The sequence below is a fragment of the Hemitrygon akajei genome, chromosome 1 (assembly GCF_048418815.1).
Source record: "Hemitrygon akajei chromosome 1, sHemAka1.3, whole genome shotgun sequence".
Taxonomy (NCBI): domain Eukaryota; kingdom Metazoa; phylum Chordata; class Chondrichthyes; order Myliobatiformes; family Dasyatidae; genus Hemitrygon; species Hemitrygon akajei.
The window spans coordinates 42,014,830-42,031,472 of NC_133124.1; the positions used below are offsets into that span (position 1 = coordinate 42,014,830).

General features: G+C 40.7%; 1 protein-coding gene across 2 annotated transcripts in view; it reads left to right on the forward strand.

Annotated features, from left to right (window-relative positions):
* nsmaf (neutral sphingomyelinase (N-SMase) activation associated factor) overlaps window positions 1-16,643 on the forward strand; it is a 170,037-nt gene that overhangs the window by 129,725 nt on the left and 23,669 nt on the right. For both annotated transcript variants that reach the window (XM_073041906.1, XM_073041910.1), the window contains one exon: window positions 6,633-6,716. In XM_073041906.1, the coding sequence (XP_072898007.1) occupies window positions 6,633-6,716 (84 nt within the window). The remainder of the gene's footprint in view (window positions 1-6,632; window positions 6,717-16,643) is intronic.

Sequence of the window (16,643 nt, forward strand, 5' to 3'; positions counted from 1 at the left end):
AACATTCCCAAAGGGTAATGGCTTCTGGGCTTTGAATTTGCTGCAGGGTCCTCAGTCGCCCTTCTTTTGTAGCAATTGTCGAAATGTGAGTTACCCTTTTAAGTTTCTAATGATTCATGATTCACCATCCTCCACACCTATTCCTTGAAATTGATAGAATAATAATTTCATTGGCTTTGAATGTCAAGGATATGTGATTAAACCCTTTCATATTGCAGTTCACATTCTAACATTACAAATTGGAATCTTCTTGGAGCTGCTGGCTGCTCTTAAAAGTTGTTAATTCTTCACTACCATCCAAGGCTCCAGTTTTCGTATAGATCAGTTGAGTTGTTTTGCACCCTTAGCAAGACTGATGATCAATTTCATCATCTATGGTTTTAGATTTTTTTTTCATATACTTAACACATACAGTACTGTGCAAAAGTAAAAGTATTCTGTAAAGTGAAGATGCTTTCAAAATAATGAAGCAGAAGTTTCTAAATATCAAAAAATTACTATAAAGAGTAATAAACTCTGCAAAAACTATCAAATCAATATTTGGTGTGTCCACCCTTTGCTGTTAAAACTGCATCAGTTCTCTTGGGTATGCTGTTGTGTTGTTTTATAAGAAAATCAGCCAGTAGGATGTTCCAAGCATTTTGGAGAACTTGCCACAATTCTTCTTCAGACTTTGGCTGCTTTGCATGCTTCTTTTTCTCCAGGTAAACCCAAACGTCCTCGATCAGGGATCAGATGCCTACCTAATAGTATTGCGTGATGGATGAGAATCTGGTTGGACTTCTCAGCAATGAGAATTCCACTCATTCTGACCAGATCTCCAGCCCCATTTGCATTTGTAGAGAGGTGTACTTGGGTTCCTAAGTTTCTGTGAGCTCAGAGCTGAAAGCAGTGCTGAACCACTTCCGATTTAAAAGTGACATCAGTCAGATGTATCTCTCATCTGCTGCACTCAGTTTCCATGGCCAACCACTGCATTTCTGGTCCTCAACTTTGCCCATTTCTTTTGTGCTTCTTCAGAAGAGACTGGACAGCACATCTTGAAACTCCAGTCTCCCTCAAAGTTTCTGCCTGGGAGACACTTTGCTAATGCAGGATGACCACCTTGAGTCTTGTTGCTATGCTCACTCTTGCCATTAGTGTAAATATTGATAATTTTAAGGTAAAACTGTCACATCTGCCACACCCTCATCTTTTAGTTTGGTTGTACTTCACCAAGTTTGATTACTTCAGTTTCTGTTTCAGTTAATCAGTTTAGTTCATTCAACTCATTATGTCATTGATCAGTAGCATCTGTTTGTTTTCTTTGTTTAATCATGCACTGGGCTGTCTACCTACAAAGTAATCAAGTTTTTATTTGAAAAGTGGTCTTTTACTTAATATGTTCCTTTCTTTAATGAAATACAAAGATTTCTCTACATTTAATGTTTTGGAAAACAAATGTTTGGCAATTTAAAATTGGCTCTTTTCTACTGGCAAAAAAGTAAACATTTAAAACAAAATTTATATTTAAAAAATCTCAGGTGTCTAAGACTTTAGTACAGTATTGTATGACACCTAACATGTGGACAATATTGATTGCTACCATGTATTAATGGCTTTTATAATGAGCTTGGACTTGCATTTCCCTGTTATAGGTAGAACCTATAAAAGTAGTAGAACTTCTGCCTTTCCAAAAACAAAAAAACTGTGCTCATAGTGTCGTGGTTTCCCAACTTGCTGATACTCTTTCTTGGGTATGGACTTGCAGGCTTGTACATAAATAATTAGTCATCCACTTTGAGCCTGTTCATTTGTTTAACAAGATCATAACTGATCTGATTATTATTTCATATCCAGATTTAGGCTAATTGTAAACTTTCTTCACCCTGATTATAAACACCTATCTACTTTGCCTTCAAAAAATATTAAAAGGTTTTGCTTTCATGGACCTTTGAAATATTCCAAACTCTTCCAAATAGCTTCCACATGGATATCATCAGAGAAAACTTCATTAAAGATAAGGGCATGCATCTCTACATTGTGATTAAGATGATCAGAGACGAGATAAACATTTTAAAGAGGTCTCCCTGCTTGGCAGTCTTAACTGGTGTTTCTTGAAGTGCCCCGGGTTTCCATTTTTACCAAAGTTCAATGATGCCATGGGTTCATTGTTCAGTATCCACCAACAAGGAAGACCAAAGATTCATTCTTTGTGAACTAAATTGTTGTTGCACCTCAAAACATAATTTACCTTTGACATATTCCAAAGAATATTTAACATGCAAGGGAAGTAAAAGGGGCTTATATATATATAGTATTTTCATGGTCTTCTACTGCTTAGCCCATCCACTTCAAAGTTCACCATGTATATTCAGTGATGCTCTTCAGCACACATGGTATTTGAGTTACTGTCACCTTCCTATTAGCTTGAACCACTCTGGCCATTTTGCTCTGACCTCTCTCATTAGGAAGGTGTTTTGGCCCACAGATCTGCTGCTCACTAGATGTTTTTTTGCATTATTCTTTGTCATCTCTAGAGACTGTTGTGTGTGAAAATCCCAGGAGGTCAGCAGTTTCTGAGATACTCAAACTACCCCATCTAGCATACCTAATAAAGTGCCACTGAGGAAAGACAAACTACAATTTACAGCTTCTGAGTTGCAGGAATTATTCTTTCTTATTCTGACTTGTCTGCAATCCTTTAAACAAACTACACCATCTTACTCCAATAAACTTCTTTCAATGTTCAATGTCCACCTTATGGATCACCATTTGTTTAATCCTACTCTGACCTTAACATGATTATCTCAAGAATAACATCTCTTTATGGTTACCATCCTTCTGCTTGTCCCATCCCCCCACTCTACTCCACAGAGCATTTTTAAAATCTTATTTTAAATGTCCATTTTACCAGCTTCCACATGGATGTTTTGATTATCAAACTCTTTCTAATATCCTTCCATTTCCAGAATGATCATCTTAAACTTGAATGAGTAATTCTTATCTGTATGTAATTATTGGCAGACTAAAAAGGACATCTTCCTGTCTATGTATTAATTCTACACTTTGCTCCAGGTATCTTTTTTTCTGTTTAATTCACATTCTTTTCAATTTTAGCATATTATTCAATTGGAGCTGAATTTCAGTCTCATGTCCTCTTTCTTTTATAGACTGCAGATTGCAGTCTCTAATATAATCTGATTCTGCCCTACTGCTGAAAAATGTTTTCTGTGCACTTCCCACCTTAATTCTTGTACTTTTAGGTCTCCTCGGGTTGGCACCCAATCCTGAATGGTTCAGTTTTTCAAACTTTTATAGCCCACGTTTAATCTTGGGTCAGCTTGTGTAAACATCAGTACTATCACTAGAGTTAAATTCATTGCTAATCCATTGAACTGTAGTCCTAACTTTAGGTCCCAACATAGCTTTGCCCCATACTGTTTCTATAATCTCCAGCAACAAGTCTCTTCTTTACATCCCCAACTTCCTTTACGCACTTGTAATGCCCGGGTTAAGATTTCTTCTGCTATGCTGTGAGGTAGTTTATATAGAAACGTAGAAAACCTACAGCACAATACAGGCCCTTCAGCCCGCAAAGTTGTGCCAAACATGTCCCAACTTTAGAAATTACTAGGCTTACCCATAGCCCTCTTTTTCTAAGCTCCATGTACCTAACCAGAAGTCTCTTAAAAGACCCTATTATATCCGCCTCCACCACCATTGCCAGCAGCCCATTTCACCTACTCACCACTCACCATCTCTGTACCTACTCCCCAGCATCTTAAACCTGTATCCTCTTGTGGCAACCATTTCAGCCTTGGGGGAAAAAGCTAGTTTTCTATTAGCAGATTTCCTATCTATATTTCCTATTTCCTATATAATTATCCTATTAGCAGTTTTCTATAAAAGCAGTGTGTCCTGCTGGTAGAATGTCTTGGTTTCAGATAAAGATAAGAAGCCCTGTTGTTCAACTTAGGAATGTTGTGTCAGCCAGTCAGGTTGATGGGATCAGAAGAAAGTTCCAGAGGGAGCTGGGCAGAGAGAGATTTGTGATGGACAGTAGTTGGATTTGGGGTCTTTTGGTGAGAGCTACAGAGTGGGACACAAGGGAAGATGCCTCAAAATGCCATTGGAAGGAAAGTCCTCATTGCTAGAAGTGCTTTGTGCAGATGAATGGCTTGCAAGGGGAAAGGACCAATACTCTGGAGAGGGAGATATTGTTCGAAATGGACTTCAAGGAAAGTTTGGAATGTGGGTGCTTTCACACCGACCAGGGTCCAGCATGATACATCCCTGAATACTTCGTTATGAGCTCCAACGTTAAGTGCACATTGGTCTGGTTTACTGTAATGGGACATAAAACATTGAAAACTTACAGCACAATACAGTCCCTTCAGCCCACAATGCTGTGCTGAACATGTACTTACTTTAGAAATCACCTCGGGTTAACGATAGCCCTCTATTTTTCTAACCTCCATGTACCTATCCAAGAGTCTCTTAAAAGACTCTATCATATCCATGTACCTTTTATTGTCATTTCTTTTTCCTCTTAACTGCTAAAGATGAATTAGGTAAATTTTACTTTCTTGATAATTGTATGCAGTGTATGATCTCGTTCTTCTTGCCGGCTGATAATTGTGGGCAGTATTACACAGCATTCACTCAAATCGAGGTCCTTTTAATCAGAACTTCACGATGTTCCTTTTTAGTTGAACCCCAAATCATAGCAACCCTAAATGTATATCGTTTATAAAAGTGGCCTCCTCACCACTGAGTCATGTGGCTGTTAGCCATGTTAGCTAACGAGCCAAGTTTGTATATGAGCCCTGGTGAGAAGGTTACACTTGTGGGTGCCTGTCCAGGTTTCACTGACGCTAAATATTGTGTGAATGCTATTTATGAATTGAGTAAGTGGTTTGTGTGTTTAAGCCTGCAGTTAAACTAGTTTCTGGGAAAGTGATTAAGGTACTTTACTATGGACACCGCAATGATTAAAGTTTGGTGCAATTCGAAGAGATAATTCTTGTGTGTTGAGCAGGATGTTCGCATTCCCAATGAACCATTACTTAGAGTGCTGAGTTCTGTAAAAGTACAGGTAGTCCCCGAGTTACGAACGTCCGACTTACGGACAACTCGTACTTACGAACCGAGGAATGAGAACGCTGTGCGCCATTTTAAGTCGTTGCCATTGACACTGTGTTGAGTGTTTAACTTTGTATTTGGCTTATATTTTCCTTAGTAAGATTCACCCTGACCCCCCCCCCCCCATCCCATTCTGGTCGGCTGGTGGCGCAGTGAGATCAGCGCTGGGCTGGAGAACGGAGGTTTGCGAGTTCGATCCAGTGACAGACCACTCCCGTGCCAGGTTGATGTTGATCCAGTGACTCCCGTACCATCAGTACTGGGTTGTTGTTGAGCTTGCAATTCGACTTCGTATAAAAAACACTGCCACCTCCAGTTTAAATTCCCACTCAGAATATTATGGAGGATCAAATACCCAAACCCAGCACAGCCCCCACTTGTCCCATTTAGCCTGTCTCAATACAGTGGTCCTTAGGACCCAGCGGACCTCGGGAGCTGGCGGAGTTCGGGACCCGCCAACCGCACTGTTTCTGTTCCATTGACGGGAAGCAATCGCGACTGAAAATAAAGTGGAAATAATAAAGCATTTGGAAAGAGGTGAAACGCCAATGGTCATTGGAAAAGCATTAGGCTACAGTCGGTCAACGATCGGAACAATTTTAAAGGATAAAGGATAAAGTGAGAATAATGGAGTATGTGAAAGGCCCTGCCCCGATGAAAACTACAATTATTACTAAGCAACGCAGTGGTTTAATTATTGGAATACATACGTTTCTTAAGTGTTTTATATACATAGAAAGGTAAAATATATACTAAGACAAACGTTTGACTAAGTGACGCTAAATAATACCGGATGTACTTGTTCCGACCTATGTACAAATCCGACAAAGACGGACTCAGGAATGGAACTCATACGTAACCCGGGGACTGCCTGTATTGGGAAAAATCAGATGGTTGAACAGCATTTTGACTTGTCAATTGGTAAAGATATCGTGTTAGCACAGACTAGCAGTGACATGACTGAAGGTGCGTTACCCAATAAGAACATAAGAAATAGGAGCTGGAGGAGGCCATCTGGCCCATCGAGCCTGCCCCTCCATTCAATAAGATCATGGCTGATCTGTCCATGGACTTCATCGCCGTTACTTAGGAGAGCCTGGGGGTTGGCATGGGCAGTCCATATTTTTAGAAAGGGGCTGAGGGCGAAGACTTTAAAGACAAGTTGTAATGTTTTCTGCCAAATGAAAGAAGAGTTGTCAGATGTGTAAGGTCTAATGGGCCCTTCAGCAGCTGATCAAAATTCTGAGCTGAATAAATGCTGAAGCTATCGTAGTCTGGGAGTGTTCTCTGGAGTTAAGCACACAAATACTTAAACTCAATATCAGTCATAGCCTAACAATGCATTTTTATATTTATTGATGAGTATGTTATTTGCTTTCTTAAAAATATCTTCTTTTCCAGTATTGAAAGTCATGCTTGTCATCTCATAAAACAATCTAACAATATAGAAATTAGATTCAAATGATGAATAATCATATTTTGGTTTTTACCTTTTTTTTTACCTTTAGGTTTGGAAGTGTGTCACTGCTGATCTCTCTACCTCAAGGAAGAATAGCTGTGAACTCTTAGCTGAGTTGGAACATGAAGCGGGTGTAAGTAACCAATCTGCAAGTATTTTGATCAAAGATTTTCTTTCCTTGCCAACTATTGGTAAAATGTCTGTCAGTGTTCCAGATGAAGGAAAAAAATAAATCCAGTTTGAAGCAAAGAGCAATTGCTGTATCTTAAAAAAGCATTTATTATGCATTTTACCACCTTGAATAAGCATTTTAAACACAATAAAGTTTAAATTACTTCAGTTGTTAAAGAGATTTAACGTAAATCTTAATTAAGCACAACTTAATCACAACTAGCAAATTGTAATGGTGATTGAAGAAAGAATCTTGTTCAGGACAAAGAGAGAAATTGTGCTTCAGAAAATGCCATGGGATTGTTAGGTATCCCTGAACCATTCCCAAACTACTGTAAAGATGAGCAGGAGATATCCTTGACTTTATTCACTATCTTCCTCTTTCTGTTTCCTTCCTTTTAAGTCTTCTCTCCTGCTTGGGTTGTCTCTCGGGATAGAGGATGACTCATTTCCACTCTGGTTCTTGGTTTTGAGGTGGGTAATAAGGCTTTTTGGTGGAAATCAGAGACTCTTCCACAAATGGGGCAGGTGTTGGCAGCCAGAGGGTGGTTAGTTTGTGATGTGGTCTGCTCATACCACAGCTTATGCAAAGGCTTAATATGTTTCCATTGTATTGTCAGAGTTCTCTCAGTGCTCTTACACTAGACCTGCCTGATATAGGTAGTACAGGTTTCAGAAGCAATTGGGAGCACGGAGATCGCTGTTGCTTGGTAGGCAGTGAGATTTCAACCAGGTTTAAGGCATTGATCTTCAGAAGCCCTGTTCTTCTATAAACTAAAGGCTGCGGTGGTGAATTTCATTTTTAATGTTTCCCTATGCCAAGAAGTGGCCCCTGAAATATGGGAAGTGGGTCACATTTTCCAGGGTCTTGCTGTGAACATTTATTGTGGAAGAGCAGGGTATGCTGCATATGGTGAAGGTTGGAGTTAGATTTTGGTCTTGTGGATATAGAATGTAAGATCTTTTATTTTTGAGTTGGGATATGAATTTCTTGAATTGAGGTTGGTCCAGTGGATGGATGGAACGGCTATGGGCTGGAGTCAAGGGCACTCACATTAAGGATGGGGTTATAGTTGAGTCTTTGAGGTATTTCTGCCAACAGGTGTCAACTGGTACTCTGTTCCAGATAGGTTTATGCAGTTCCTGCCTCTGGGCCACAAATGGCTGCAACAGTAGTGAAGAACCCATGCATTTCATGGCTGTTGGCCAGTTGTCCTCTCCATCCACCATTTGTTCCTGTTGTACCTTTTTTTTCAATTAGTTGTAAAGCTGTTATTTTTGCCTGGTGAAAAGATGGAACATCCAATCAAGAAATGGCTTACTCTTGAGGTTAATTAACTAGATGATAATCTGGTCATTGTCATCAAACCAGTCCTGCTGGTTTGAGGAAGTATGCACACTCTCTTCACAGGTTCCAATTATGGTGGCCTTCACAATAGATGGACACTTTGTGCCTTTTGTAGGCAGGGAGTTGATGAGTTGTCTGTGTGGGATTTTCTGAGAAATCTTACCTTGGTTGCATTCTTGATGTTATATCTTTTGATGTTTAGAGATTCATTGTAGAGGTAATGATGTGCATTAAGCTGTCGAGCAGTTTGAGTGCCTATCAAGTGAGAATATTTGGAACCCTTTTCTTTGATGATAACATAACCTAGTGTTGAGCTGATGCTTAGATGAAGGATGTTCCTGCAATATGTGTATCACTGATAAATTAGGATGATCATGATGATGAGGAATGCTAAAAGTATGCAGGAATGCCCCAGATCTTCCTCGCTCCTTCCTTGCCTTACCAGTGTATTGTGTCCCTTCCTCTCCTGTCATTGAAATCACCCAGGAACTCACCCGGCTTGTCTCCCTTTGGGATGCTATTCTGACAGGTGTCTGGAGAGGAGCAGCAGAGTCGGTGCAGGGATGGGACCAAGATTTTGGTTGCTGCTCATTGCAGAGTTGGTTGGGTGTGCATTCAGAACAGCAGTTCACTTTGGTATACAGGTTTCCCCTGAAGGTAGAGTGTTCTTATGAAATGGTTCGTAAACCGGAATGTCATAAAGTGAAGAAGCAATTACCATTTATTTATATGGGGAAAATTTGTGAGTGTTCGCAGATCCAAAAAATAACCTACATATACATTTCACTGTATACATATATACATAAATAACCATCATGCCAAATAACACATAAAACTTAAAATAATAACAGTAACATATAGTAAAAGCAGGAATGATCTAAGAAATACACAGCCTATATAAAGTAGGAATACTTTTCTGGAATTATTCGGCACTGTCCACCGTAGCAAAAATCTCACACAAGTGATCATGGCAGAAAGACTCGGCGCAAGCACTCTCGGCAGCACTCGTGGCAAAAACACTCTTTCCAGTAACCTTTAAGCTATGAAGCTGCCAAATCATACCAAGTAATACATAAAAATAAACAGCCTATATAAAGTAGAAATAATGTATGTCCAGTATAGTTTCACTTACTAGAATCGGGAAGACAGTGAGCGCACTGATGATGGTGTGTTAGGCTGAGTCGTTGAAGGTTGGGGTGGTGGGACACTGCGATGTCATCTCATCGTCATCTGTTTCCATCAGGGCAGGCAGGTCATCTTCTGTGTCTGCCTGCTTCGATGTCGAAGGTCGAGTTTCGTCTCCTGCTGTGGCTGATGTGGAAGGCTTGAGAAACAACAGTATGCTTGACTGCTTAGCCTTGCGCATTTTTCTATCATACAGTTCTTTGAAATCACTCAAACCATCCTGCAAATATGCCCTAAACGTACGTACCCTTTCAAAATTAAAGTCATATTTTTTCTGCAAACATTACAGTGTTGTCAATTGCAGTGAAAATCTCACGCAATTGCTTCACGTGCAGTTCCTGGATGATTTCACTTTCGGCCGTTTGCTACTGCATTCGGCTTCAATTGTTATCCTTTTCATCAGCTCTTCATCTGTCAGTTGTTGGTCATGGGATGCCAAACATCATCTTCGTCAACTTCCACAAACCCTTAGCCAAACTCACTATGTCCTTATTTCGTTCACCACGATTGAAACACTATTATGTCTAGTTTTACACTAAGTGTAACACCCTTACACACTTTTAGGCTTTTCCGATACCTTAGAACTCATATTGCTAACGGATGTACAAAATAAATCGACATAAAGCACAGATGCTCACAGGCACGTGTTTAAGCAATGCCGGCTAGAATGCAGTTCCAGGGGAGGAGCTTGGCTGCTCGGCTCGTGCGCTGCCTATATTCATAACAGTGGAAAACACCTTCTGTTAGCGAAAACAGGTAACTAATATAGGTCTTTCATAAAGTCATAAAGTGAACGTTTGAAAAACGGGGGACGTCTATATGTCCTGAACCAGGGGTCAAGGATGTTGGGTTGCTGTGTAGCTGGAACAAGGGACTGGGAATGGGTCCAATATTTTGGTCAGATTTGAGAGATGCCAATTGGAGCATGCCCAAGAATATGGACAAGAAGCTCAGAGGTAAGCAGTGGTCAAGGGTGCTTATCGATAATAGGTTTATCATTGTCACATGTACTGAGGTACAGTGAAATACTTGTCTCGCATACAGTCATATGATCAGTCCATTACAATGGTATTGAGTTACTACAATAGAAAACAACAGATTGCAGAATAACGTGTACTAGTTAAGAGAAAGGGCATTAGAAGCAGTCAATATGGTGCATGGCCATAATGAGCTCAAGAGTCCATCTTGATGGAGTAGCAGATCCAAATGGTCGAATTCTGTTCCTATATCTTATGGTCTAAAAGTTACCTACCAAACCGTGATGCATTCAGATAGGATGCTTTCTGTGTTGCATCAATAAAACCACAGGACAGCAAACTTTTTCTAAAGTGTTGCTTCCTCAGAAATGTTTTGTGGTTATGATAAACCACTTGAAGCTGAACACAAATATAATTTCAGACTCTTTGTATCACGTAGGAATTTGGAGAAAAAAATGAACATTTATTGAATATAATGCATATAATTGCAAAATGGTGCTGAAGCTAAAATGTTTTGGTGATGATTTTTGTTTGTACTCAGTGTCTGAGGCTTCTTGCTTAAGTATCCTACAATAATCAGCCAGCATTGATGGATTCCAGTCACCCTGATACTGTTTCTCCATCACTGCCATGTCCTGGTGAAACATTTCACCATGCTTGTCACTGGCAGTGCCAGCATCTGCAGGGAAGAGGTCTAAATGAGAATGCAGAAAATGAATCTTTAGGTACATGTTGCACTTCTTGGTTTTGTATGCTTGAAATATGTTGACAACCAGCTTCACATAGTTTGGTGCCCTCTAGTTGCCAAGACAATTTTCAACAACCGCGTTGAACATCTTCCATGTGATTTTCTCTGGTCCCACTAGAAGTTCTTCGAAATGCCTGTCATTGATGACCTGTTTGATTTGTGGACCAACACGAATGCCTTCCTTAATCTTTGGCATTAGTTATTCAGGTGATGACAGCAGATTCAATCCTTACAGCTTTGAATCCAGTGATTCTTCTTTTGCCTTTGACAAACCCAAGTCTTTGACCAGATCATTTAATTCAGATTAATTTATAAGATGGGGCTCACTTACATAAAGGGTTCAAAATCTTTATCAGTATCAATGTTGTTTTCCATTCCTGGCTCATCCATTATGGCATCTTCGTGTGCCTCCTCTACACTCCATGTCTCTGGTGACTTCAGTACTAGAAGACTATTGTCATGCGGCACAGGGAGATGGAGGTATTCAATGGATTTCTTGTTCTTAGCAGATAAACCACACACACTGGTCAGACAGAGGCAACAGTCTGCTCTCCCCATATCGAGACAGCGAATGACATTGACTTCCAAGTACTTCTGACCCAGGCTCCAAGATCAACAGTGCATGTTGAGCAACAAATGTGAGGAGCCCGATCTTTGCCTTGGTTGCCAAAGTAGAGTTGATAGGGTTTCTTAATAACAAGAGTCATGCTTCACCTTTTGAGATTTAAGCATATACTTGCCAGAAATATTGTGGCCATTGCAACATTGGTGAGACAATTTGCTATCGGAAAGAATCCTGAAAATCCAATTACTTTATTATAATGAGTACAACACAATATGGGATGCACGGAGAGCAGGCACAACAATGCGATTGTAAACTGACATACAGTACATGTAAACACAATGCATAGAATGGTATGTGTGTGATCCTTTAATAGCCTTACTAAAGCCTGCCCTGCCTAAGCATGCCTGGACAAGATAGAAAACTTTTAAGTTTACATTGTGGGTAACATTTTAATTGACTTGAATTATGAATTGAAATAACAAATATAGATTATTACAATAAGTAGTGCATATTGGAGAAATTTCATGATGATTTTCATGATCAGCAGCCGAAAATTCATAAAATACACCAAAAAGTATTCAGGAAGCAAAATCTTTGTTGTCCAGTGAAATCAGTGAGAGTTTCATTATCTCCTGAGAAGGTAAATAAATTTGGCATGTCCCCTTTGACTCTCACCAATTTTCATTGAAGTATGAAAGAAAGGAATTGCTGAAATTTCTTGGTTGTGGTATTAATATGGTTTGACCAGGGCAGGTGATGATCACTCCTAGGAACTTGAAGCTCTTAACTAGCTCCACCTTGGCACCATTAATTGAGATTGTATTCTGCCTCACTTCCTGATGTCAATGTCAACTGTTTTGTCTTGCTGGCATTGAGGTAAAGCTTTCTATCTTCTCCTGAGCTCTGATATCGCTATTTGAAAAACATCCCATTACAGTGATATGATTTGCAAAATTGTTGATGATGGTAGAGCAGAATCTGGCCATACAGTCTTCAGCATATTGGAAATAGAGTAGGGGCTGAGGACACATCCTTGTGGGGCACCAGTGTTAAGGATAATCATGGTGGAGGTGTTGCTGCCAGGCCTTAATGATTGTGTTCTGTTAATCTGGAAGTCGCTGATACAGTTGCACAGGGAGCTGCTGAGCCCCAGGTCTAGGAAATGAATTTGCTTGGAAAGATAATATTATAGTCAATAAACAATAGTCTGACATAGGTGTTTTTACTGTCCAGATGCTGCATAGATGAGAGAGCAAGGTCAGGGAGGTGGTATCTATAGATCTGTTTCAGTGACAGTTGAATTGCAGTGTGTTGAAGTGACCAGTTTCTCAAAGCAATTCTGATAGTAGATGTCAGAGCCATCAATGGTAGTCATTAAGGTATTGCCATTTGATGATGGTAGTCTTTTTTAAATTTTGGGAACCTTTAGTTGAAGCTGGAGGAGATGAAAAATGTCTGCAAATAACTCTGCCAGCCAATCTGTGCATGAAGACAAAAGAACATTCCAAGCAACTCTACAAAAAGGTTCTTGAAAAGCACATGTCAGGAGATGGTTACAAGAAAAATTTCAAGTCACTGAATATCCCTTGGAATACAGTTAAATCAGTCATCAAGAAATGGAAAGAATACAACACAGCTGTAAATCTGCCTAGAGCAGACTGTCCTAAAATGACCATGCAAGAAGGGGACTCGTGGGGGAAGCCACCAAGAGACCTATGACAACTCTGGAGGATTTACCAGTTTCAGTGGCTGAGATGGGAGAGACCGTGCATACAACAACTGTTGCCTGGGTGCTTCACCTGTAGTCGCAGCTTAATGGGAGAGTGGCAAAGAGAACACCACTGTTTGGGGAAAAAATCTCAGCTAGGGTTTGCCAGAAGGCATGTGGGAGTCTCAGTAGTCAGGTGGAAGAAGGTTCTATGGTCTGATGAAACCAAAATTGAGCCTTTTGGCTCTCAGACTAAAAGCTATTTTTGCCATTCGCCAAACACAGTGCATAATCAAAAGCACACCACCCCTACCCTGAAGCATGTGGTGTGCATCATGCTGTGGGGATGCTTCACTGAACCAGGCACTGGAAGGCTTGTGAAGGTAGAGGGTAAAATGACTGCAGCAAAATACATGGAAATCCTGGAGGAAAACCTGATGCAGTCCGCAAGAGAACTCTGACATGGGAGAAGATTTGTTTTCCAGCAAGATAATGACCCCAAGCATAAAGCCAGAGTTACACAGGAATGGCTAAAAACAACGAAGTTAATGTCCTGCAGTGGCCAAATCAGAGTCCAGACCTCAATCCAATTGAGAAGTTTTGTCTAGAATTGAAAAGGGCTGTGCACTCACAATCTCCGTGCAATCTGACAGAGCTTGAGCAGTTTTGTATGGAACAATGGGGAAAAATTGCAGAGTCCAGATGTGCAAAGCTGATAGAGACCTATCCACACAGATTCAAGGCTGTAAGTGTTGCCAAGGATGCATCTACTAAATAGTGATTAGAAGGGAGTGAATACTAATGCATTGCAATCAAAATTGTGTTTTATATTTGTAATTAGATCCCTTTATAGAGATCTGTTTTCACTTTGATACAGAAGTCTTTTTCTGTTGATCAGTGTCAAAAAAGCAAAATTAATTCCACTGTGATTCAGTGTTGTAAAACAATAAACATGAAATCTTTCAAGGGTGGTGAATGCCTTTTATAAGTATCGTATATTACAGACCACCCAACAGTCGTAGGAATTTAGAGGACAGACAGACAGACAGACATACTTTATTGATCCCGAGGGAAATTGGGTTTTGTTACAGCCGCGCCAACCAAGAATAGTGTAGAAATATAGCAATATAAAACCATAAATAATTAAATAATACTAAGTTAATCATGCCAAGTGGAAAAAAGTCCAGGACCAGCCTATTGGCTCAGTGTGTCTGACACTCCAAGGGATCTTCATCAACTTACCAACCACGGAAGTAAGACTCACTGGTCTATAATTTCCTGGGCTATCTCTACTCCCTTTCTTGACTGAGGGAACAACATCTGAAACCCTCCAATCCTTTGAAACCTCTCCCGTCCCCATTGAATATGCAAATATCATTGCCAGAGGCTCAGCAAACTCCTCCCTGGCCTCCCACAGTAGCCTTGGGTATATCACATCTGGTCCTGGTGATTTATCCAACTTGATGCTTTTGAAAAGCTCCAGCACATCCTCTTTCTTAATGTCTATATGCTCAAGCTTTTCAGACCGCTGTAAGTCATCCCTACAATCGCCAAGGTCCTTTTCCGTAGTGAATACTGAAGCTAAGTATTCATTAAGTACTTCTGCTACCTCCTCAGGTTCCATACACACTTTTCCACTGTCACACTTGCACACTTGATTGGTGCTATTCTCTTACATCTTATCCTCTTGCTCTTCACATACTTGTAAAATGCCTTGGAGTTTTCTTTAATGCTGCTCACCAAGGCCTTCTGGCTCTCCTAATTTCATTCTTAAGCTCCTTCCTGCTAGCCTTATGATCTTCTAGATCTCTATCATTGCCTAGTTTTTTGTATCTTTCGTAAGCTTTTCATTTCTTCTTGACTAGATTCTCAACAGCCTTTGTACACCATGGTTCCTGTACCCTACCATAACTTCCCTGTCTCATTGGAACGTACCTATGCAGAACACCACGCAAATATCTCCTGAACAATTGCCACATTTCTGCCGTACATTTCACTGAGAAAATCTGTTCCCAATTTATGCTTCCAAGTTCCTGTCTGATAGCTTCATACTTCCCCTTACTCCACAAACGCTTTCCTAACTTGTCTGTTCCTATCCCCCTGCAATGCTATAGTAAAGGAGATAGAGTTGTGATCACGATCTCCAAAATGCTCTCCCACTGAAAGACCTGATACCTGACCAGCTTCATTTCCCAATACCAGATCAAGTACAACCTCTCCTCTTATAGGCTTATCTACATATTGTGTCAGGAAACCTTCCTGAACGCACTTAACAAACTCCACCCCATCTATACCCTTCGCTCTAGAGAAATGCCAATCAATATTTGGGAAATTAAAATCTCCCACCATGACAAAGCTGTTATTATTGCATTTTTCCAGAACCTGCCTCCCTATCTGCTCCTTGGATGTCCCTGTTATTATTGGGTGGTCAATAAAAAACACCCAGTAGAGTCATTGACCCCTTCCTGTTCCTAACTTCCACCCACAGGGACTCAGCAAACAATCCCTCTATGACTTCCTGTTTTTCTGCAGCCTTGGCACTATCTCTGATCAGCAGTGCCACACCCCCACCTCTTTTACCTCCCTCCCTGTCCTTTCTGAAACATCTAAAGCCTGGCACTCTAAGTAGCTATTCCTGCCCCGAACCATCCAAGTCTCTGTAATGGCCACAACGTCATAGCTCCAAGTACTGACCCAGGCTCTAATCTCAACTGCTTTGTTCATGACACTCCTTGCATGAAACAAGGAGTATCATCTAGGCACATCTCAAACCATCAGTCAGAGTGTATCCCTTCTCTATCACCTGCCTATCCTCCCTCTCACACAGTCTACAAGTTTTCTCGATTTGTGAGCCAACTGCCCCTTACTCCATCTCTTCAGTTTGGTTCCCACCCCCCAGCAATTCTAGTTTAAACTCACCCAAATAGCTTTAGCAAACCCCTATGCCTAGATACTGATCTCCCTTGGATTCAAGTGCAACCCGTCCTTTTTGTACAGGTCGCTCCTGTCCCAAAAGAGGTCCCAATGATCCAGAAATCTGAATCCCTCAGCCACGCATTTAACCTCCACCACACACTATCCCTATACTCACTGTTGCATGGCACAGGCAGTAATCCTGAGATTACTACTTTTGAGGTGCTGCTTCTCAACTTCCTTCCTAACTCCCGGTAGTTTGTTTTCAGGACCCCTTCCCTTTTCCTACCTATGTCATTGGTACCAATACGTAACATGACCTCTGGCTTCCCACTTCCCACTTCTGGATATCGTGGATGTGATCAGAAACATCCCGGACCCTGGCACCTGGGAGGCAAACTACCATCTGTGTTTCTTCCCTGCGTCCACAGAATCGCCTGTCTGA